The 23,930-nt window shown below is 59.2% G+C and overlaps 1 protein-coding gene across 12 annotated transcripts in view; it reads right to left on the bottom strand.

Annotated features, from left to right (window-relative positions):
- The window catches only part of E2F6 (E2F transcription factor 6), a 38,297-nt gene extending 14,684 nt beyond the window's left edge, over positions 1-23,613 (bottom strand). For 2 of the 12 annotated variants that reach the window (XR_016229552.1, XM_089326798.1), the window contains exons 1-6: positions 23,243-23,609; positions 21,136-21,190; positions 19,104-19,320; positions 16,753-16,908; positions 14,511-14,625; positions 12,300-12,423 (exon numbers count right to left, since the gene is read on the bottom strand). Coding sequence is in view for 11 of the 12 variants with exons in the window: in XM_089326798.1 (XP_089182924.1) it covers positions 12,300-12,423; positions 14,511-14,625; positions 16,753-16,908; positions 19,104-19,320; positions 21,136-21,190; positions 23,243-23,350 (775 nt within the window). In the remaining variant the exon portion in view is untranslated. Of the gene's footprint in view, positions 1-10,271; positions 11,773-12,299; positions 12,424-14,510; positions 14,626-16,752; positions 16,909-19,103; positions 19,321-21,135; positions 21,191-22,873; positions 23,141-23,242 lie in introns of those variants that run through there. The other 10 variants (XM_002722396.6, XM_089326805.1, XM_089326803.1 and 7 more) reach the window with 10 other exon arrangements.
- Positions 23,614-23,930: the final 317 nt, after the last annotated feature.

Here is a 23,930-nt window from a genome sequence, read left to right as displayed (position 1 = left end):
TAAAGTTCACTTGTATGACGACAAGCATCACCGCTTCGAAGCAGAACGCATGCAGTAGGTCCTACAGATCCATCTGTGACCTTCCTGGTTGGTGACGTTCTTGGCAACTCCATAAAGCCTGCGTCCCGGACTTTAGATCAAGGCACATCCACGTGTCTCGATCCAGATTGCCAGAAAAGGGGAACGAAGGACTGAGACTCTCAAGTGGGGTGTATGCTTCACCGTGGACCTAGCCGGCGTCTCCCAGAACCACAAGAACACTGCTCTGTGCAAACGGCGTCTGTGTTGGCTGAGCTCTGACACGGTCACATCGCGTCTCTGAACGTTTGGATCTCGATGAACTTCACCGGACTTGAGATGGAAGGCTTTACTTTTTTTTTTTTTTTTTTTTGGACAGGCAGAGTTAGACAGTGAGAGAGACAGAGAGAAAGGTCTTCCTCCCATTGGTTCACCCCCTAAATGGCTGCCATGGCTGGTGCACTGTGCTGATCCGGAGCCAGGAGCCAGGTGCTTCTCCTGGTCTCCCATGCGGATGCAGGGCCCAAACACTCGGGCCATCCTCCACTGCATTCCCGGGCCACAGCAGAGAGCTGGCCTGGAAGAGGGGCAACTGGGACAGAATCCGGCGCCCCGACTGGGACTAGAACCTGGGGTGCCGGTGCCGCAGGCAGAGGATTAGCCTAGTGGGTTGTGGCACCGGCCGGAAGGCTTTACTTTTAGCACATGTGTTAGCTGGTGATCCGTCAGCCAAAGGCCATGGCTGACAGCTGAACTGCCAAGCAGGACTTTGCCCAAAACCCGGATCCCAGTCTCGAGGCACGAGTCTGAGGGCCGCTCTGCTACCTGGTGAGGCACACTGACCCGAGCCGCAGTGCCCTTGGCTGCATTTGGGTCTTGTCTTTTCCATGCTAGTGTTTCATTTTCTCGGGGCCAACCCTGTTTCTTCTCCTCACCTGGGGGAACGAATCCCGCTCTCCTGCACTAGGCGTGGTTATCAAGGAGGTGGCCGCCGTGGGAGTTAGCATCATCGGTGCTCCAGCATTCCTCCGCTTCGGGGAGGTCTTGCTTGTGAACCCCGCCTTGGTACTGGTTCTGCTGCAGGAGTCTAAGGCCCACGTTGGTCACTGGCTTCACGCAATCCAACCACCCCCCCACCCCCACGTTCTCTATCACAGGCATGGAAACAGCTCTCGGGAGAGGCCCCTTTATTTCATTATCCAGGTGGCACTGCTGTAAGCCCCAGGCAGCAGGTTCGCCACTGGCACAGAGCCGGGCCCCGCCACCCCGCGCTGGCTGCCCCGTGTCCAGGCTGCCAGGCCCAATGCGCTGTGGTACTGTTCTCAGCCTGTGCCTGCTCTGCTACCCTGCTCTGAGTGTGATGTGCGCTCAGATCCTCACCGGCAGTCCCCCTCCCCCAAATTATCTGAGAGCAGAGACACAGAGGTCTCCCACCAGCTGGCTCACTCTCCAAATGCCCACGACAACCAGGGCTGGGCCAGGCCAGGAACAGGAGCCCCATCCGGCTCTCCCTGATGCATGGCAGGGGCCCCACACTAGCCATCACCTGCTGCCCCCCAGAGTGCACGGGAGCAGGAAGCGGAATCTACAGTAGAGCCACTGGGGGAGGCAGTGCCCCGAGCAGCAGCTTAGCCACCAACGTCTGGCCCCAGCCCAGTTCTTGACCGCAGGACCGGGTCCATTTCAAATCACTCTCCCACCCCAGGAGGGGCCCGTCTTCCAGCAGGGACTGCTGTGGCAGTGGCCCGAAGACTTCACACCGACCAGGCCTACAGGGTCTCCCAGCTGGCTGCCACCCGGATGGCGTGGAGTGAGACCCCTGAACCCACGCCCTCACGAAAGCTGCCCGGGGGGCCCATGAGCAGCACTTTAGATGGGGCTGAGAAAAGCCCGTGGGTCCCTGGCAGACCCACAGGTGCAGGCGCCGGAGGCTGGAGCGCAGAATAGAGCTGGGCAGCCAAGTGCACTAATGAACCAGAGAGTCAGCCCTAAACTGGGCTAAGCAGGGCTGAGACGCCGGTGAGCACAGCTCCATCAGGCCCCGCGACGCTTATTTCTGAGGACAACAGCACTGTGGCCTCAGTGGGGGCTCACAGCGAATGCGCTCAAACCCTCACTCGCTTGAAGGATCCTAAAGCCTGTGCCTCGCCATCTGCTTCTCTGGGAGTCGGAAACTCAGGGGGCCTGGGCTGGCGCTTTCGCTGTGAGGACAACCTGTTCTCAGAAGGCCGACTGCCTTGGGCGCGTGGTCGGCCACCTGTGCTGGCACGCGGCTCACTCAGGGACGTGAAGGGAAGCAGTGTGCCTCCGCCACTACACCGAGCCCACAATGGGTTAGTGTTAGGATTCCAAGCTTAGGGATCGGCGCTGTGCTGTATCGAGTAAAGCTGCCACCTGCAGGGCCAGCATCCCTTATGGGCTCCGGTTCTAGTCCCAGCTACTCCACTTCTGATCCAGCTCTCTATGGCCTGGGAAAGCAGGAGAAGATGGCCCAAGTCTTTGGATCCCTGTACCCCCATGGGAAACAGCTCCTGGCTTTGGATCGGCCCAGCTCCAGCCATTGTGGCCATTAGGTGAGTGAACCAGCAGATGGAACACCTCTCTCTCTCTCTCTCTCTCTGCCTCTCTGTAACTCTTTCAAATAAATAAAAAAATCTTAAAAAAAAGATTCCAAGCTTAAATATGCCTGCATTTTCAGCCGCAAGGGAAACAGGATTGGGATCAGCCTATTGCCATTAGAGATCCCACACTCAGGGCAGTTACCTCTCCATTTCCATGGGGTTGTGCCATGGGCTTTGCATCTGTGGATTCCACTACCCCCAGATGGAAAACATTTGGAAGAAAAGAACACCGTGTACTGAATGAACATGCGCAGGCCTAGATCTTAGATGGTCGGCTGCCCCAGGCAAGGCAGGTCACAGCTATTCACACGGCCCGCACACTGTATTGGATATTACGGGTGTTACAGGTCATCTAAAGGTGACCTCAAGCACACAGGAGCAAGTGTGTGCATGGGCTCTGTGCAGACGTGAGGCCATCGTACACATGGGACTTGAGCGTCTGTGGTTGTTGGTGTCCACAGGGTGGGGTAGGGGGCACCTGGAGCCACTCCCCTGTAGATATCCAGGGACGACTGTCCTTGCTACACTCAGGGCCTTGTACGTAAACAAATACTTCAGGGACTGGTGTTGCGGCTCAATGGGTTAAGCCACTGCTTGTAACACTGGCATCCCAGATCAGAACACAGTCCTGGCTGCTCTGCTTCTGATCCAGCTCCCTGCTAATGCACTTGGGGAAGCAGCAGAAGACGACCCAAGTGCTTGAGCCCCTGCACCCACGTGGGAGACCCAGAGGGAGTTCTGGGCTCCCGGCTTTGGTGTGGCCCAGCCTAAGCCATCGTGACCATTTGGGGAGTGAGCCAGCAGCGAAAGATCACTTTTTCTCTCTCTCCCTCTCAAGTAAATGCTTTAAAAAAAATTTTTTTTTAATGCGTTAAAACTAAGCACATAAAAGTACTGACTCACTAAATCCCCGTATCTTACAGGGCAGCGTTTGGGGGGGGGGGCTGGAGGAGCACATGGCAGATACGCCTCCCTTTCTCCCCTCCTGTCCAGAGCCTATGGGATCCTACAGTCAGACCATGAGCTCCAAGTAAAGCAACCACACCCATGTTCCGAGGCAAATCTTAACCATTTCTGAAATCTAAAGATTTTAAAAGCAAAACACCCTCATCAGTGACTTGCATGTAACCTACATATTTTACAAAACTACCAAACCAGACATGAACCTAACCGAGTTTTCTTGCCATGGTCACTTCTTCCCAGCTGCCGTCCACCCAGCGCTGATGGCAAAGCCGGGCAGCTGGTCTGTGGCTGGGGGTGGTTAGCCTGGGACCGGCAGCCACACCGCTGGAATGGGAGCACCGAGGACCATGCCCCGTGGCTGAGACCCTCCTGAGGGTGGGGCCTTGTCAGCCCCGCTGTGCACCTGCAGCCCTTGCAGGGCCCAGGCTTGGTCAGTTCTGGGAGCTCCCCGTCACACTGCAGCCTGCGGCAGACTAGGCCTTTACAGTGGCTTTAGAAAGTTCCGTTCTCCGACGGAGACTTCTGGCCGCCCTGTGGCTCCTAGTTTAGGCCGTGGCCACTCGGTCCCCACCGTTGGGCATTCATCTGACCCCAGGGTGGAGGCTGCTGTTTGCTGCTCTGCTCTCATGCTAGGGATAGGCCGTCATTGTTCCTTTTTGTCTTTCGCTTGCCCTTGAGCTTGGTCTACAGAAGGGACTCTAAGATACTCACTGTTTTAGAGACCCTTGTGGTTAGTCTTTATTAAACACAGACTTATTATTCAATGTCTTATAATTTCTACCTATTGTCACGCTCAGCCTTGTTAAAAAGATATTTGAAGGGCACAGAACTTTCCATCTGCTCATCACTCCCTGTACAGCCGCAACAGCTGGGGCTGGGCCAGGCAAGGCGGGAGCCTGGGACTCCAGCTGCGTCTCCCACATGGGCGGCAGGGACCCAAGCACTTGGGCCATTACCTTCTGATTTCTTCAGATTTTTATGTGTTTTTAAAATTTTTATTTATTTATTCTCAGCTTATTTGAAAGGCACAGAGACAGACAGTTATGGTCCATCCACCGATTCACTCCCCAAATGCCTGCAACAGCCAGGGCTGGATCAGGCCTAAGTCAAGAACAGGAAACTCAATGCAGTGTCCCCAGTGAGCGGCAGGAGCCTGTGTACTTGAGCCATCAGCTGCTGTCTTGCAGGGTGTGCCACAGCAGGAAGCTGGAATCAGAAGTGGAGTTGAGGGGCTGGCACTGTGGAGCAGTGGGTTAGAGCCCCACCCTGCAGTGCGGGCATTCCATACAGGCACCTGTTCGACTCCCAGCTGCTCCTCTTCCGATCCAGCTCTCTGCTGTGGCCTGGGAAAGCAGTAGAAGATGCCCCAAGTGCTTGGGCCTCTGCACCCACATGGGAGACCTGGAAGAAGCTCCTGGCTTCCAATCAGCTCAGCTCTGGCCATTGCAGCAAGAAGTGTGGCTGAGACGCAAAGCCAGACACTCCGATATGCACGTGGGCATCCCAAATGCCCATTCACACGCTCAGCATTTTCACAGCACTGTTCTTACACTGAGGCTGTGAACAGTCTGAGACAACCTACTCTGTTAACCTGACCCTGGAATCTGGTTTGGAACCAGGCGAACACTTGTGACACGCGTGTGTGGTGTCGCCTGCTCTTTGCTTTTCCCACTCACACGGGGCTCCAACCTCACCCAGACCCAAGATGGCGTCAGGGGCAGATGTCAGAGACCCAGACTCTTCCTCAGTTGATGAGCAACACAGCCCAAGGAGGCTGCAACTCCTCGGGGAGCAGCGGTGAAGAACAGAGGAAAAGTAGGAGCTGCACTTGCTGCCTCGAAGTAAACTTCCCTCTTTCTGAACAGAGGTAACAGGCGCCGATGGACACTTAGAGGTTAGGGTTAGGGTAGGGTTAGGGTTAGGGTTAGGGTAGGGTTAGGGTTAGGGTTAGGGTTAGGGTAGGGTAGGGTTAGGGTTAGGGTAGGGTTAGGGTTAGGGTTAGGGTAGGGTTAGGGTTAGGGTTAGGGTAGGGTAGGGTTAGGGTTAGGGTAGGGTAGGATTAGGGTTAGGGTTAGGGTAGGGTTAGTGTTAGGGTAGGGTTAGGGTAGGGTTAGGGTTAGGGTAGGGTTAGGATTAGGGTAGGGTTAGGGTTAGGGTTAGGGTAGGGTTAGGGTTAGGGTTAACGTAGGGTTAGGGTTAGGGTTAGGCCCCATGCAACTTTCGTGGGCACTGAAGGCCACTTCCCCATCAGTCCTGCTGTCTTCTTGGCTTCAGCTTACTGGCTGCCTTCTCCAGTGCTGTCGGGAATATGGAGCTTTCTAGAAGAAAAGCGCACAGTGACTCGGGTGCTCACCCACTGCAGGGTGCCCGGTTTCCTTTCCTTCTGCCTACGCAGCCCTCTAAGTGCTGCGCTTGATGACTGAAGTGCTACAGAAATGCTAGGAAAGGGGCCGGTGCTGTGGCACATGGGCTAAGCCTCCGCCTGCCACACCAGCATCCCATATGGACATTGGTTCGAGTCTTGACTGCTCCACTTCTGATCTAGCTCCCCGCTAATGCACCTAGGAAAGCAACGGAAGATGACCCGAGTCCTTGGACCCCTGCACCCGTGTGGGAGACCTGGGAGAAGCTCCTGATCAGTGCAGCTCTGGCCGTGGGCTACGCTCTGGGCTCGGGATGCCGGCCTGGTATAAGCAGGTGAAGCTGCCCCCTTTGCAGGCATCACTGCGGGTTTTACCTCCTCTCCCTCCGGAGGAGGCCATACACAGAGAACTGGGCCAACGCTCTTCCTGCAATGCCACTTCCTGTTCACTGGGCCAAGGTCAGTGGTGTTCCAAGGGGCGTCAGGACGCCGCCTCTCTGCTGGTGACATTGACATCATGGCAGGAACAGAGGCGTCTGCCCAGCCGGGGCGCTGCGCTGGCCGCTTCAGGGCAGGAACCCCTTTCCTGCCAAGTTGCTCCTTTTAGGTTTTAATCTGTACACATCAGTGTCAATTCACTTTCTCAACAAGCGTGGGATCTGTAAACGGCTTTTCAAAGCCTGGGGCAGAAATCGGAAGAACCGCTAATCGGCCACTAGATGGCAACCGTCACACAAATCCGCTAGACTCCCGTTCTGCTGGGAGCCAGCTCATGGATTCGTCACTTCTTACTGAGTGGCCAGTATTTCAACCCTGTGGATTGTGAAGCGACTGACAACAGTGCCACGTGTGCCAACAGTGCTGATGGCCACGGTCCCTGTGGTCATTTCAGCTGCATCACGCCTCCCCCCACTGGCCTGTGGCGGACGCGGCTAGCTGGCCCCCAAGTCTGTTAGCAAAGATGGTTATGGCCGGCGCCGCAGCTCAATAGGCTAATCCTCCACCTAGCGGCACCGGCACACCGGGTTCTAGTCCCGGTCAGGGCGCCGGATTCTGTCCCGGTTGCCCCTCTTCCAGGCCAGCTCTCCGCTGTGGCCCGGGAGTGCAGTGGAGGATGGCCCAAGTGCTTGGGCCCTGCACCCCATGGGAGACCAGGAGAAGCACCTGGCTCCTGCCATCGGATCAGCGCGGTGCACCAGCCGCGGTGGCCACTGGAGGGTGAACCAACGGCAAAAGGAAGACCTTTCTCTCTGTCTCTCTCCTCTCTCTCTCACTATCCACTCTGCCTTTCAAAAAAGAAAAAAAAAGAAAAAAAAAAAGATGGTTACGCTGTAAGTCCATCTCGGTGCTTTGACACATTGCACATTGTGCGCAGATGGGCAGGGGCTCCGTTCCACAGTCTCTCGGGGATCCAGGCTACTGGAGGCCCCAGAGTCTTACAGCTGCAGCACCTGGAAACTATCGCTTCCTCTTCTTCTTTTTGAATAATTGTTTGAGAGAGAGACAGAAACACAAAGACAAGACAGAGAGCTCCCATTTGCTGGTTCACTCCCCGGATACCCAAAACAGCTGGTGCTGAGCCAGGAGCCAAGAACTTCTGGGTCTCCCACTTAGCGTGCAGGGGCTCAAGTCCTGCTGCCCATCAGGGTCTGCATTAGCAGAAGCTGCGGTGGGGGGCAGAGCTGGGACTCGAACCCAGGCACCCTCACAGGCCACACGAGTGTCCTACCTGCTAGGCCAGACGCCTTCCACTGCGGCTTCCCTGGTCACGACAGCAGGGGGCAGTTTCCAGACTGTGGCCTTGTCACCCCACGTCGCTCCCCCACATCAGTTGGCCAAGGTTCCATTGCCAGTGGCCCGAAGCGGGGAGCACCAGCCGTTGGTAACCAGTGGAATGCCTGCCCGCCCTGTCTCTCATCTCCTTCCTCCTGGCGGGCAGCTGGGCACCTGGCTGCCCAGACCCTCAAGCGACTGCCTTTCTAAGAGCCAGGGGCTGAGTAGTGACCAGTGGCCATCAAGTGAGGCGACAACTTGTAGGAAGCGTGCTTAGGGACAGGAAGTGCACCTGTCCTCTGAGTCACCCTTCCTGCTGGCTGCTCGGCCAACACGGTGACCCCTTTGATCTTGGGGTGATGCACAGCACTTGGAAGGAGACTTGGTTCCAGCTTCTTGGGGAGCAATCTGCCCCTGCCCCGCCCCCTCCCACCTCCACCTTTCCTAACCGGACGGAGAAGCCGGCGTGCACCTCGTTCAAGCTGCAGCCGCCTGGAGGGATTTCTGTTCCTCACAGCTGAACTCGTCCTTACTCCCAGGGGAACCCGTGCAGCCTGCGCCGGCTTCCCAGCATGGACCGCTCTCTGTTCCTTCCTGCCGGAGTCAGCTGACAGCAGGCTGGGGAGCGTAACGAAAGCTGACCGGGGCTGGTGGACACCCCACGCGGACAGATGGCTGCCTCTGTGCCCAGGGTGACCGGGGTTCCTGCACTGGACTGATTCTGTGGGTGGGCTTCCCTTGGGCCTCATGCTACTGTCCTCTGCTCCTCGGTCTCCAGACCCCGTCCAGTGGTCCCTGAGGAGACAGTGCCCCCAGCTGAGGGCCACTGGCAGTGACAATGGCAGGGCTCCCTTTGGGAGAAACCCAGTGTGTGCTTCCCAGGGGGAAATCCCCCAGGGAGCAAATGGCGAGCCTCACACTCCCTCCTTCCCCCAAACTCGCAGAAGCCAGCCCCTTCCTTGGGTGACTCAGGCAGCGCTGGAGACCTGCAGCCTCGTTCCCCCGGAGTTCTCTTGCAAGGAGACGGAACACAAGGAGCCGGGCCAGACCCTGGTGGCCTGAGAAGCCAGAGGTACAGAGGGACCGGGGGATGGAGCTGAGGACGTTGGCACTGGGCCAGCCCACTGAGGACGGGACAGACGTGGGTTTCTGGACTTTCACTTTTCAGTTCTGGCAGATTCCTGAGGTTCTGAGCACAGATGACCCCTCCCACACACAAGGGAAACGCAGGCTCCGGCTCCAGCCCCCGAGTCGGCAGGGGCACGGTCACCCCGCAGTCGACCCTGGACCACCTGCCTGTGTGTCGGTGCCTCCCCAGGCCTAATGCATCTCAAGTGCCGAGCCTCCCAGTGGACAACAGCACACGGCTGTTCACCTTCTGCTGAGGCCAAGGACAGTTAGGCGTGTGTACATCTCTGCAAAACTGGCTAAGCATTTTTTTCTTCTGCTGCAAATCCAGTTTGCTGGCTTTTGAAAAGCAATTTTCTATGTATTTAAATCTGGGGTTGGGGGGGAGTTGGGCCGAATTCAGTCACTTTTTAAAATCAACCAGGAAGGGACAGGCGCTGTGGCGCAGCGGGTTAACGACCTGGCCTGAAGCGCCGGCATCCCTTATGGGCGCTAGTTCGAGCCCTGGCTGCTCCTCTTCCGATCCAGCTCTGCTATGGCCTGGGAAAGCAGTAGAAGATGGCCCAAGAGCTTGGGCCCCTGCACCCATGTGGGAGACCCAGAGGAGGCTCCTGGTTCCAGATTGGCACAGCTCTGGCCATTGTGGCCAACTGGGGAGTGAACCAGCAGATGGAAGACCTCTCTCTGCCTCTGCTTGTTCAAATAAATAAATAAATATTTTTCAAAAAATTAAGTAAACCAACCATCAAAACTTGGTTAGTGAACCTGCATCAACGTGGGAAACCCACAGCCCCTGCCTGGGCACAGGCTGCCCACCGGGAAGGCCCAGCAGCCCCTGCAGGTACACGTCTACTCCCGAGAGCCGTGCACAGGCCGCGTGCAGGACAGGAGGACACGGAGGGCAGGGTGCGGCCGGGATGCGGATCTGAGGCAGGGGAGGCTGGGGTCGGAGAAGAGCAAGGGCGCAGAGACGGTTTCCAGCACTAGACGGGGTGTGGCAGGGGCCAGCGAGGTGTGACAAGATCAGCCAGTGAGCCTGGGGCAGGCCTGCAGAGTCAGGTGTGTCAGGTGTGCGTTGCCATCCATGTCCCAGCTGCTCTGCTCCGATCCAGCTCCCTGCTAATGGCCTGGGAAGAGCAGCGGAAGACGGCCCCGATGTCTGGGGCCCTGCGCACACGTGGGAGACACAGACGAAGCTCCTGGCTTTGGCCTGGACTAGCCAGGCGGAGGGTGAACCAGCAGGCAAACGATCTCTGTCTCTCCCTCTCTGGAACTCTTGCAAAAAAACAAAACGAAGAGGTGTGGCCCTCAGCGGAGAGGAGACCCGGGAAACACGGGGCCTCTGAAAGCAAGGCGGGAGGGGCTTGGGATGGGCGGGAGTGAAAAGAAGAGGCAGAACACCAGCAGACGGGGTGGCAAGATGTTCATTTACAGAAGACACAAACACGCAGGGGACTGCTGCCCGCACGACCCCGGGACCACCAGAAGCAGGACTCCCGGCCTCGGCAGTGCCCCCCTGCTGTCTGGACACCCCCTTCCCCGGTTTTCCTCTCCTTATTCCTTCTTCTGTTCTTAAATGTCCGTGTATTCCTGGTTCTCTTCCCTTCTGCATTCTCTCGACATGACCCCAGTGTAAACTCTCACACAGAACCTGAACTTGACATCTGTCCAACCCAATACATGGGGTGGGCACCGACTGACACACAAACTCCTTGCCCAAATCCTCATTTTCATTAAGCCTAAAACTCGTTCACCCTATACCCGTTGTTCCTATACTATCAAAAAGAAAAAAAAATCCCCAGCTAGCCCAATGACGACGGACAGTGCCCTGTGCTTTTCTTTGGCTTGTTTTAACAACTTCTTGTGAAAGGGTGTGCGTGGATGCCGCGGTGCTAACCCCTGCGCCAGCAGAGCCCAGCACACACACCTGCCGCAGGCAGGCGTCACCAACCCTCACTCTGCCAGCTCAGACACGCAGGGGGCACTCTACAGGTCGGGGCGCTGCCCGGCGCTGGGACGGACGATGACGGTGACAAAGGCCCTCGGGGGCTCACAGTAGAGTGGCCAACGACTGAGCAAGCTGAGGCACGGGGGTGAGTGACTCGCCCCATGAGGTAGAAGAGCCAGGTGCTGGATGGGCGGGGCCAGGGCTGAGGGGGCGGGGCATCACTGCGCACGGAGTACAGAACAGTGCACAGAACCGGTCTGCAGAACAGCTCGGCTTCCAACCTGCACCACGAGCCGCTGGGACATGGGCACTCTGCAGCAGCTGAGGTCAGCCGCTGTCTGTATCCAGCGTGAACCCTGGGCTCCATATTAAAACACTTTAATTAAACCCGAGGACTCAACCGTGGAGCACAGCCACGGCCCTTCCACAGGCAGAAGCCGGGGAAAGCTCTCCTGTAACCCGCACCCAGAGGGGCCTAGCAAGTTAGAGCCCCGAGCTACGAGGGCGCCTGTCCGCCACTGCCCGCGTGCGCGTTATCTGGGCTGTACAGGGTGCGATGCGTCACCTGGACAGAGCTCGTGAGACTTCGCCGTTATACAGATCTGCAGAGACCAGTCAGATTCGCGAGCGCACGCACGAAGCGGTATAAGGCAACCTCTTCCTCCCTCGCGGGGAGGGCCGTGTCCCGGAGCTCCACTGCCCGTGTGTCCCGAGTCTCGGGAGGCGAGCTGCCCACGTCACTGAGTCGCCGGATGCCGGAACCGAGATCACCCAGCAATCTGGGCAGTGGCCTGCGCAGCGCGGCCGATGCTGTGCTGAGCGCACGTCGGGGAGGATTTATTGCTCGGACGTGACGCAGTTAGCCATCCGGGACGTTCGCGACGGCGCAGTCCGTGAACTCAAACACCCTCAGTTGCTCGTCTCAGGCAACGCTTCCCCTTGCTGGGGCGGATTTTCTTCTGAAAAGGCACACAGGAGAGCAGTCGCCTCAGTGAGGGTCTGAGAGGAGAAGGGACTTCCTTTTTTTTTTTGACAGGCAGAATGGACAGTGAGAGAGAGAGACGAGAGACAGAGAGAAAGGTCTTCCTTTGCCGTTGGTTCACCCTCCAATGGCCACTGAGGCCGGCACACCGCGCTGATCCGATGGCAGGAGCCAGGTACTTCTCCTGGTCTCCCATGGGGTGCAGGGCCCAAGCACTTGGGCCATCCTCCACTGCACTCCCGGGCCACAGCAGAGAGCTGGCCTGGAAGAGGGGCAACCGGGACAGAATCCGGCGCCCGGACCGGGACTAGAACCCAGTGTGCCGGCGCCGCAAGGCGGAGGATTAGCCTAGTGAGTCATGGCGCCAGCCGGGGCTTACTTTTTAACTCAGGTTTTTGCGGACAGGAAGAGGACAGGTACCTGAAGGTCACAGAGCGCACTCAAAGTCACACACACTGAAACCGCTGGGCTCCATCTTCCCAGCCACAAAGGGCGTGCGTTTACCTTGCTCGGGGCGCTCCGGACCCTTGCTTCTGGCAGCCTTCCTGCTCGGGGGGTCCTGCTGCACCTCACACAGGTACACGTCGATGGGCCCCTTGGTGCTCCTGATGTGCACCGTGACCGAGTCCTGGCGGGGACAAGGACAGCATCGGGAGTGCCTCGCTCACCAGATCCGTGCAAGTTTCCCGGGACCTTCCTGAAAACCTACATCAGAAGCAGCTCCCCTCCCACCGCGCAGGTTCTCAGCTGGTCACACCGTGAGCCACCGGTGCTCCCGCGGTGGAGCCGGCTGCTACCCAGGAGTACAGGCTCCGAGCCACCGCGTGCAGACGCCTCAGCACTCGAGAACCTCTCCCGCCTTGAGGAGCTGCCGCCTCCAGGACGGACCTGAGTTAAAACCCGTGATCTGACCACAAAGAACTGGAGAACCCCCCAGCCCTGCACGGTGGCGGTGGGGGGGGGGGGGGCGAGTGTGGACTTCCAGACCGGGAGGCAGCACTGAGACGCCTCGGGGCCTTTCCTCTGTCCAGTCGAAAGAATCAGAGGAACAGAGCAAGTCAAAACAGACCACGCACAATTTCAGACGTGAAAAACACAAGGGGCCAACTGTACTGAGGACTAACACAAACCACCGGCTCACAGCGTGCGGCTTCAGCCGCGTTCACCCAGGATTCACTAGGACAGCTTCCCCACGAGCTAGGGCGCGTCCACGGGAAACCTCGCTGAGTCCACCAGGGACGGCTGTGCTCGCGAGTCCTTTGCCTTCTCACGTGCAACTGCACAACAGGCGGCGTCTCTCCCCCTCTGGCGTCACTCGTCAGGCCCAGGCTGGCGTTCCACCCGGCTGTCCCTCCTGTTCCAAGCTTCTGTGAGCTGGGGGACACGCTGCATCTCGGGAGTCTCCGAACTCAGCCATCGTCCCTGCCACGGCTTCCCAGTGGCACATGGGCGGCCCGGGAAGATTGTGCTCACTGCTGGAGGCCAGGCCGAGTCTGGTTTCAACGCTCAGCCCTGTGCTGTATGCAGACAAGAAGCCACTGTGCTGCCCGGAGGAAGCAGAGGCCTTCGTCCCGCCCGAGGGGGGCTGAGAGCATTCTTAGCTTTGTGGGCCACGCTGTCCCTGTCAGTTCCTCAGCTCTGCCACTGCCGTGAGAGCGCGGCCAGAGGCATCTGCACACCTGGGCACAGGGCCAAGCCCCAGTAACATGATTCAGACACGAGCGGCAGGCCAGGCCTGCACTAGGTGCACGGCTCTCCGTCCAGAACGGCTGAGAACGGCAGCCTGGAGGCCTGACACGCACACACTTCTGAACGGGTCCCTAAGAGAAGCCCTGGCATCGTCAAAGGCTCAGGGGGTTCAGCAGGTACAGCCTGAGGCAGCCCAGGACGCCCCTGGAAAGTGGGGGCAGAAAGGGTCAGGCTGGGGGCGGATGCCCTGAGGGTTAGTGGTTATTGAAAGAAGAACTTAAATGCCTTTGAAACAATGCAGATTGAACATGCTACTTGGATACCTGGAATGCATCAAAACCCCAATGAAACCAGGAAATGCCCCCAACAAGTCACACTGTTGACTCGGGTCAAAGCCAGCCGCTGCTTAAGACTGACACTGTGGTGACGCGGGGTCCGGCTTGGCAGTGCTCCTGGGGGTAGAAGGCCAGGCGGGCGGTGAGGTCTTTACCATGGTCACGAAGGGGGCCGGCCGTGAGCCCCGGGGGTCTCTGCCAGGCTGCCAGGACCTGACGCCTCACCCCTACAATGGCCAACTTCCAGGCTCCGACTGCACCCTCCCCAAGCGGCCTTCTGACGACAATCACCTCCCAACACAAACTTTCCCAGCAGTCGATAAGGGCAGTTGTTTCTGTAGCACATGTTTTATTTTTTGTTAAAAAATCATACTTTCTTGCTGCTCTAAGCTTTCATTAATTAACCAGGGCTCCAGCTTACTCGTCAGTCTGCCGCAGGCGGGAGCCCTGGCTGAAGCAGATTTTCCTTTCGGACCTGCAGCCAGGGCTGACCCAGCAGCTCCCGAGCAGTGCCAGGGACAGCCCGGGGGCCCCTCTGCCTGGGACGAGCCCGGCCCCGTGGCTCCCTGTGGGTCTCCGAGCTCTGCGTCCTCAAGACCCACAGCTCCGTTCCACCCGGCAGGGCAAGCTGACCCACGGAGCGCCCTGGACACAGCCCTCCGAGCCTCCCCGCCGGCGCAGGGCCACCTACCTCTCTGGGAGCCGGCACGTCCAGCCTGGTTTCCGCCGGAGCTTTCACGGCGATCACGATCTGCTCCTGGAAGGCCTGGATGCTGTGGATGTCCTGATAGGTCACGTAGGCCAGCGTGAACGCCAGTTAAGGATCCACAGAGCACACGTCACGGCGAGACAACGCTCTTACAGCAAGGCACGAGTGTGCTTGGTCTTTATGGGATATAAATTCACAATTGAGGAAAGCAGTTAGGGGCCCGGTGCTGTGGCATAGCAGGTAAAGCTGCCACCTGCCACGCTGGCATCCCATATGGGCACTGGTTTGAGACCCGGCTGCTCCACTTCCAATCCAGCTCTCTGCTACGGCCTGGGAAAGCAGCAGAGGATGCCCCAAGTCGTTGGACCCCTGCACCCACATGGGAGACCTGGAAGAAGCTCCTGGCTCCTGGCTTTGGATTGGCACAGCTCCGGCCGCTGTGGCCAATGGGGGAGTGAACCAGCAGATGGAAGACCTCTCTCTCTCTCTCTCTCTCTCTGCCTCTGCTTCTCTGTGTAACTCTTTCAAATAAATAAATAAATCTTTAAAAAAAAAGGAAAGCAGTAAAAAAAAAGTTTTTTCACAGAAACTACTTCACATACAGTAAATTGTCTTATACTGTTCATAACTCAACCTTAACAATAAAAATACCTTTAAACTGAACTACTGTGATTAAGAAAATTTCTGGGAGAAACACAGTAGCAGAGCCTGAGTCCCTGAAATGAACACAACTCACAAAGGCACAGGAGCCCCCCTCGCCTGCAGGGAGACGCTCCCAACCCCCCGGGATGCAGCAGACCCCAGGCAGCACCGATCCTATACACCACCGCTTCCCAGTGACACTCATGATAAAGCTTCCTTTATAAACTGGGCACAGGGAGAGACCCACAACCAACACTCTTAGCAATGTGCTGCCTGCCGTGAGTTATCAAAACCTGCCAGTTGAGTCCTGGAATTCTGCATTTGATATCTGTGGGCTGCAGCGTCTTTGGTGACACAGAGCACACCCAGTGAAGCAGAGGTGGAGGCTGCTGTCCTTCAACTCCACCTGCTCCCCTCTTACCCCGGGACACTGGGAAAGCACTCGGGGTTTTGACAAGAACCTCCCAAAACGAAAGGCAGGGAAGGTTGCAACAAGCAGAAGTGGCTCCGAACAAGCCTCTCGAGAGGACCAGCGTCCCCAGGGCCTGGCCCGAGCCTGTCACCGAGGAAGTGCCCACGCCCCGTGTGACCGCGGCAGCGACCCTGGAGCTGGGCAGGGGACAGAGCGCAGGAAGGTCTGGGAGAGGCAGGAGGACAGGACCGGCCAGGCCGCCCGCAGGTCCCACACACGCAGGGCTCCTGCGGGCGGCGAGCACTTCAACAGCGGTCCAGCCTGCTCCAGGAAGGGGGGAGGAGTTCCACAGAAGCCAGCAAGTACCACCGGCTCACGGCATTTGGACCTAACAAAGACCGAACCCGGCGCTCTGACGTTTCCGTGGAAATGTCAACCTGGGTTTGCCTCTGAACTTCCAAGGCCGCCACCCAGAGAGGCTGAAGGCAGCGAGGAGCTGCCTGTGGACGCCCAGCTATGAGGCGGCTTCAAAACCACTCCCCTCTGCCAGTGTGCTCCCCAAATGCCTGTGACAGCTGGGGACAGGGCACTGGGCTGAAACCTACCCCTCAAACACCCAGGAACCCGACAGGAGGGCTGTGGGCCTCCCCTTGAATGTCTGAAAGGCTTGGGGCCAGTGCTGTGGCAGAGTGGCCTGTGGTGCCAGCACCCACATGGGTGTCAGTTTGAGTCCTGGCTGCTCTACTTCCAATCCAGCTCCCTGCTGATGGCCTGGGAAAGCAGTAGAGGATGGCCCAAGTGCTTGGGCCCCTGCAGCCATTAGGAGACCTGGAAGAAGCTCCTGGCTTTGGACTGGCCAAGCTCCAGCCATTGCGGCCATCTGAGGAGTGAACCAGCAGCTGGAAGACTTCTTTGTCTCCCCCTCTCTGTCTGTAACTCTCTCCAATGAATAAATCCGGGGTGTGCGATGCTGGTGTCTTCACTGCTGGGCTAAATGACCACTGCCCCAGCACTAACTTGTAGTTTCATTTTTCCATAAACTTTTGACACCCCCTTGTACTATCACGCTTTTACTTATGGTCACTTTTGAAGACCTAATTTTGTATCTTAACTGTACGAGTTAAATCCCAGAGCGGCCCTACTGCACACAGGCACAGACGTGAAGGATATCTCTCGTTCTCCTTGTCGTCCGTCAGCTCAAACAGCTGCTGGGCGCAGTCCTTAATCAGCTCGTCCAACGCCTCCTCCATCGCCGACAGGTCGGAGAGCTCCTCCTGCAGCTTCTTCTGCTGGGGCACTGCTCCCAGATGGTGAAGGTCAGACCCTCTGTGAGACAGGAGGACCCTCACCCGCCTGCACCTCGGGCCCCCAGTCAGCGACAGGACCCTCACTGCCGCCTGCACCTCGGGCCCCCCAGTCAGCGACGGGACCCTCACTGCCGCCTGCACCTCGGGCCCCCAGTCAGCGACAGGACCCTCACTGCCGCCTGCACCTCGGGCCCCCCAGTCAGCGACGGGACCCTCACTGCCGCCTGGACCTCGGGCCCCCCAGTCAGCGACAGGACCCTCACTGCCGCCTGCACCTCGGGCCCCCAGTCAGCGACAGGACCCTCACTGCCGCCTGCACCTCGGGCCCCCAGTCAGCGACGGGACCCTCACTGCCGCCTGGGCGACGGCGACGGGACCCTCACTGCCGCCTGCACCTCGGGCCCCCAGTCAGCGACAGGACCCTCACTGCCGCCTGCACCTCGGGCCCCCAGTCAGCGACAGGACCCTCACTACCGCCTGAACGACGGCAACAGGACCCCTCACTACCGCCTGGACGACAGCGACAGGACCCTCACTGCCGCCTGCACCTCGGGCCCCCTGAGTCAGTGACAGGACCTGCTCGAGACGCGTTAGCTCTTCCCATGACGGAACCCAGGGACCGACTCAGCTCCCACCCTGGGTCCCAGACACACGGCGTTCTGCCTAGAAACTGGCTTGCATCCCACTTAGAGGCCTCATCTCAGCCAGGCCCTTTCCAAAGCTCATGCTGTAACTCCGCGGCGTCAATACTCGGCCAGGTTCTGTACTGAGGAGTCACGGCAGCCAGTGTAGCCCCAGCTCTGCCACACACAGCGTGGTGGGGCTCACCACTTCTCCCCAGGGGAACCACGCGAGCCGCTGGTGGCAGCTCCCCGCTGCAGTTCTGCCGTTCCCGACTGGTCACACGGATACCCAGGTGTCAGTGTGGACTCCAGGGTAACAACTGACAGTCACTTCCCCCTTCGGTCTTCATGGAAAATAAACAGGGGAGACTGCTACCTGCTACCTTACCTTTCACTCTTCTTGCTTGCTGGTGTCCAAGTGTGATCCTAAGTCACGATCTGTTTTCTGATCTACTAAAGGCACCTCCTTTATGAAGCCCTCTCCTCCAATAGTTGAGCTCCGCGCGTAAGAGCCGCTTTGTGAGCTCTGTTCAGACTCTGCAGCTGCCTGGACGGTCTGCATGGACGCCGCCCTGGGACTCTTCATCCCGATCCAGAACACCTGCCCGTCCCGAGCCCACAGCTCCTGCACATCACACACGCCCTTCTCTGCACGTCTAGCCGGGGTCCTGCTTCCACAGGCCCTTCCTAACTACATCGAGCGCTGAGCAGTTGCCTTCAGACTTCGAGTCTCCCTCCCCGCACTCAGGGCAGTGCACCCCAGGGCGAGAGGCGCTGCCCACCGCATGAGGCTCCTGGGGTAATACTGAGAATGCGCACTGCCGTCCACCCCAGCCAGAACCATCGAATCACCACTCACGCTGCCCGGTGAGAGCCGGTATCAGTGACTGACGGGAATGAAATGTTTTTACATCTCCTATAAACATCAGTTGTCTCTCGTGACCATGGAAAGCCAAAAACTGCAAACTAATATTGTTCCGTGTAATTTCTCACTAACACTGGAATGACACTGTGTCTGTGGCTCTTTTTAAGTCCCACATAGTAAAAAACAAAAACAAATAATGTGCTTTGTGGACAATGCAAGAAGTTCTTATGGACTGCTTTTCTAGTTAGAATCCTCTCTGACTCTGTTTTGTTGTCAAAACATCACTACTGGGCCGGCGCCGCGGCTCACTAGGCTAATCCTCCGCCTAGCGGCGCCGGCACACCGGGTTCTAGTCCCGGTCGGGGCGCCGGATTCTGTCCTGGTTGCCCCTCTTCCAGTCCAGCTCTCTGCTGCGGCCCGGGAGTGCAGTGGAGGATGGCCCAGGTGCTTGGGCCCTGCACCCCATGGGAGACCAGGAGAAGCACCTGGCTCCTGGCATCGGATCAGCGCGGTACGCCGGCTGCGGCGGCCATTGGAGGGTGAACCAACGGCAAAGGAAGACCTTTCTCTCTGTCTCTCTCTCTCACTGTCCACTCTGCCTGTCAAAAAAAAAAAACAAAAAAAACAAAAAAAACACAACAAACCATCACTACTATCTAGTGTGGTGTAAATATGGAATTGTCTTTGAGGAGAAAGGGAAAAAAATACCCATGCAAACCAACTCACATCCAGCGAATGTGGTTCTTGGACTTTTTCTCCACCAGGTCGATTCCGTCGAGCACGTTGGTGATGTCGTACACTCTCCGTTTCCGCACCCCCAGTTTGGTTGCAACCTTGTTTAAGTCAAGAATACCCCCAGGCGCAGATCTGACAAGATCCATAAATTTTCTAGTTAAATAAACCAGTGATACATCAAAACGAGGTCTCTTCACTTTTAGAGCTTCTGGGAAACAAAATAAACACATGTGTGAAACTTTCAGTACCCTCCGGAGTCTGTTTCCTCGTGATCAGAGGCAGACTTCTACAGCAGCCTCACACCCATCTCACACACAGGTCACAACCCATTTCTACGGAATTTCCCAAACTGGATGAAAAACGTACTGGCCACGCCAGGTCTAAATAAAGGTTTCACACTCAATAGATGCATAAATACGCAGCCGGTTCCCACTGTGAGCACGGATTTTTCAGGAGTTCCTGCATTCTATAGGACAGAGGACTGAGTTTGTATCTGCACCACTCTCAGGAATAGTTCGCAATGATTTCTGAAAATAAGTCTCTTGTTTTGTCCTGAAGTTAAAGAATTCTTTAGAAAGCAGGACCTGCCATCCGTGTCACAGGACATTCTTGTCCGATGACTTTGTTTGCAAGGCAGGGCAACACAGAGGCAGGGGCAGGGGCAGGGGCAGGGGCAGGGGCAGGGGCAGGGGCAGAGGCAGATCTTCCACCCACTCCCCAAATGCTTACAACGGCCAGGGCTGGGCCAGGCGGATGCCAGGAGCCAGAACTCCGTACAGATCTGCCACACGGTAGCAGGGACCCAAAGAACTGAGCCACCACCTACAGCCTGGAGCTCTGGTGGAATGACGCCATGCCCCCACTTCTGCGTCGGCATGATGGCTGGGGCTGGGGTGAGGAACTCGGAGCGGGGCTGGTGGCTTCCTTAGGAGGCGCTGCCACATCTCTGGTTGTCAGGTGAGCCTAGACTGGACTCTGTGGTCTAGCTCAGCAGCCAAAGCTGGCAGACTGATACTGAACCTGACTATAACCAAGTCACTTAACCGCTCTGGCCCCAGGTCACTCGTGTAAAACAGGATTAAAACCACACCACTACCCCTCAGGGGCTGTGCAAATCTGTGCAAAGAGCCTCACACAGCGCCAGGCACTGCAGGAGCTCATCGAGGAGCTGGGGGTGGGCCGACGAAGGAGACACCTCAAGGTACAGGTGACCAAAGCAGGCGGCCAGCTGCGGCTGGGACCGTGCCGGGGCTGGGGAAGGGCTGAAACGTGGGCCTCTGTACACCACCTGCTGAGATCAGAGTGGATTCAGAGGGGCCCTGGGCGAGGCCATCTACAGCAGAGACTTGCAGAAGTACAGGGACGCGCCACCCTCAACCCTCACCCACGGCAGGGGTGGAGGGGAAAAAGGGAAGGGGAGGGAGGGAAGCCAGGAGGGCCCGGGACTGCCCCAAGCTCTCCGGCACGCAACTCCAGCAAGAATGCTGGATCAGCACCCAGAGGCGTGCGCCTGGCTCACTCTGGGTCGCACTGCACTGCGTGGCCACTCCGGCCGCTGCGCCCACCCGGCAGCTCCCAGACTGCGTCAGTGCTGAGCACGCTGAAGCCTCCTGCTGGCTTTTCTGGAGCAGACTGCCCAGGACCGTTAACTCAGTCGCCGGCCGGGCAACCTACCCCAGGACTCACGCCTGCTGTCCAACTGGGCCTCCGTGCCCCACGGCCAGGGTCTGCCCTGCCCCGGCCCCTAGGCCGGAGTCCCGCCTTCTCGGGCTCCGCACGGGAGTGAGATCACGGCCCCCTGGAGGCCGTTCCACCTTCAAAACGACATCCACAGCAACAGGGGAGGCAGCAGCCTCTGCACGTCCCAGCCCGCCGGCTCAGAGCTCTTCCTGAGGCCCGACTTCACCCTTCAGTGCCCGAACCCACACTTCCGGTTTCTCAATGCATGCTCACCCACATAAACCACCCCGGCCACGCACAGCTCAAACCACAAAACCTAAAACCCATTCAAGAATCAACTTACTTCTCATGGACACGTACTGCACGTTATCGTCTAAGTTAATCCTTATTTTTGATGGCTGAAAAAAAGAAGATACACAAATTTAGCTTAGCAATTTAATTTCTAAGAAAAGCCGTTCTGCTTCCATCCCATCTGACAGCAGCCACAGACCCAACTTCCTCCAACCGCACAGGCCTTCCTAAGTGGACGCCGGACGGCTATGCAGGGCAGCACCTCAAGGAGACACAGCGACCCGAGAAGGGGGCCCGCCTGCCCCCAGCCGCGCGGTACCTGCAGGTCTGTCACACAGCGGCTCACCAACACACGCGGGAGCAGACTCCGCCTCCCCGACTAGGACACACCACCTCTTCCTACCCCAGGAGTCACGGCGTACGGGACACCACGCCTGCGTGGATTCTGGCTGCAAAGTGGACCGGGAAGGCAGAGGCCTCCCCACAGAAAGCCCTGCGCACCTGCTGCGCGGTTCCAAGCTCTCTCATCACCGCCCCGGTTCCCACACCTGAAGGCCTGTGCAGGCCCCCCCACCCCTCCTCGTGGCTGCCGCATCAAGGGACCTCAAAAAGCTGGTCCCTACACTTGTCTCGTCGCTGCACCCGTCCCTGTTCAGGGGGAGCAGCGCCTCGCCAAGCGCCCAGCCGCGGGAGTCACCGCCCACAGCGCGTGCGCGCGCACAGACACCTGCGGCACTCCAGCCCGCCTGACCTGCCCGTGTGCAGGCAGCTCTCCTCCGGTCACCACTGCCTCTCTGCTCCAAACCCAGACAGCAAACGCTCAGCAAGCCCCAGGGGCGCCCTGCACAGCCACATCCGGCTTATTAAGTGTAGTCACCGGCCACTAAGCCCCCGCCTCACACGCAGGGACTCTGTGCCGAGCAGCACGACCCCGGGGATGCAGCCGCCGCAGGCAGGGGTCTCGGGACCCAGCACGGGGCAAGGCGAGCCCCAGCGCCAGGGCATTATCTGGGAGCGGGTGTGCAGGGAGCTCAAGGCCCAGGGAGAGCGCAGGGAAAGGCAGCAACCGCAGGCAGCTCCGAAGGATGACCCAGGATCAGGTCCTTGAGAGGTCTCTGCTTTCTCCTAAGGCCAGAACCTCCGGGCCGTGAGACAGGGTGGCCGGCTGTACGCGAGGCAGGACCCTGCTCAGGGACGCCCGCAACCATCGGCTCAAGGCAGAGGATCCTGACCGGACTGGGAGGCCGCTGGGTCAGTGTGGGAAGGCAGGTGCTACGCGGGACAGCGTGCGCGGCGGGAGATGGGGGCACCGCGACACGGCCGCTCGCTTAGGTGAGCGGAGCAGGCACTCGGGTTTGGGTAGCGGCTCTGAGCGGGGCTCCTGGGTCTCGATGACGGACAGTCTGACCGGTGACTGGACGAGAACACCCGCCTTCTGGGAGTGCACGTCTGACAAGCCACGCGCCGGGCGCTGATCGAGTCCTCCAAGGCTGAGCCCACCAGGACCCACCGAGGCCAGGGAAGCTGCGCAGGAGGAACGCGCAGGCAGGGCGCAGCTAACCCCCCAAACATCAACTCGCCAGGCACAGAGCGGGCGAGGGCCCCGCCAGGCAGACCGAGCGCCGAGGACGCGGCTCCACGGGGAGCGTCCACCAAGAGCCCCAGACCACACAAGACGGGAAGCGTCCACCAAGAGCCCCAGACCACACAAGACGGGAAGCGTCCACCAAGAGCCCCAGACCACACAAGACAGGGGTCCCACGGCTGCCGGGACGGCCCAGACTGGAGACCTCGGCGGGGAGCGGCTTCCAGCGGCGGCGCGCGAGGGCCCCGGGGAAGTCCAACAAGGCTGGCTGCGCGGGGCAGGAGGCGGAGGGGAGAGGCGCGGCATCAGGGCAGGGGTCTCTGCGGATGCGCACGGCTCGAGCTCGCAGCCCGCCGTCGGCCACCGAGAGCGCGGCCAGGCTTCTCCACCTGCCGTACCGCCGCGGCGAGCCCCGGACCGGCGCCCGAGGGCGGACTCCGCGGAAGAGCGGGGCTCCCGCCAGCGCCCCGAGCGCCCCGCCCGCAGCCCCGCGTCGCCAGCAGGTGCGCGGGGCGCGCCCGGCGGGAGGGCGCAGCACGTGACGCGGCGTCGACCCGCCCTCCGCCCGGCTCACCAGCAGGCTGTCCACGTTGATGGGGTCCCGGCAGCGGCGGCGCACCGGCTCCTCGGCCGGGTCCACCAGCAGGCTGGGCAGCCGCCGGGCCGGCCGCTGCTGACTCATGCTGCCCGCGCCCTCGCACCCCGGGGCTCTCCCGCCCTGCGCGCCGGCTTCCGGGGGGCGGCTGGCGCCACGTGGGCCCCTGGCCCGCTCTGAGGCGACGCCCGGCGAGGCGGCGCGGCGCTCGCCGACCGACGCGCCACGGCTCCCGCGGGCGCGCGACGTCCCGGCGCCGGCGGCACGGGGTGAAGGGGCGCTGACCCTCGCTCAGGGCGCCGCGCCCGCCATCTTCGCGCATGCGCGCCTCTCCGCGCCCGTGCGCACGCGCGCCGCCCGCGCTCCCACGCCCCCTCGGCTCGCGGCGCCCGGAAAACCCGGAGGGCGGAGTACACGGAGAGGATGAGGAAGCCAAAGGAAGACGTGGAGTCAGGATCGGGGAGGAGCGGACGGGAGCGAGAGCGGACAGGCAACTCCTGGCCGGTGTGGACGCTTAGCAGATGCTGTAACCGAGCCCACGTGGAACAGCGCGTTCTGTGCTGTCCTGTTTCTTTCTTTTTTTTTTTTTAATTGGCGGAGTGAATCACTGATTACCTCTTGTGCCAGGTACGAGGCAGGTCCAGGAGATAATAGCAGACTCCATCTC

This window comes from Oryctolagus cuniculus, chromosome 2, assembly GCF_051225735.1.
Source record: "Oryctolagus cuniculus isolate XC-2025 breed Fujian yellow rabbit chromosome 2, ASM5122573v1, whole genome shotgun sequence".
NCBI lineage: Eukaryota > Metazoa > Chordata > Mammalia > Lagomorpha > Leporidae > Oryctolagus > Oryctolagus cuniculus.
This window is presented reverse-complemented; position numbering and strand designations above follow the sequence as displayed.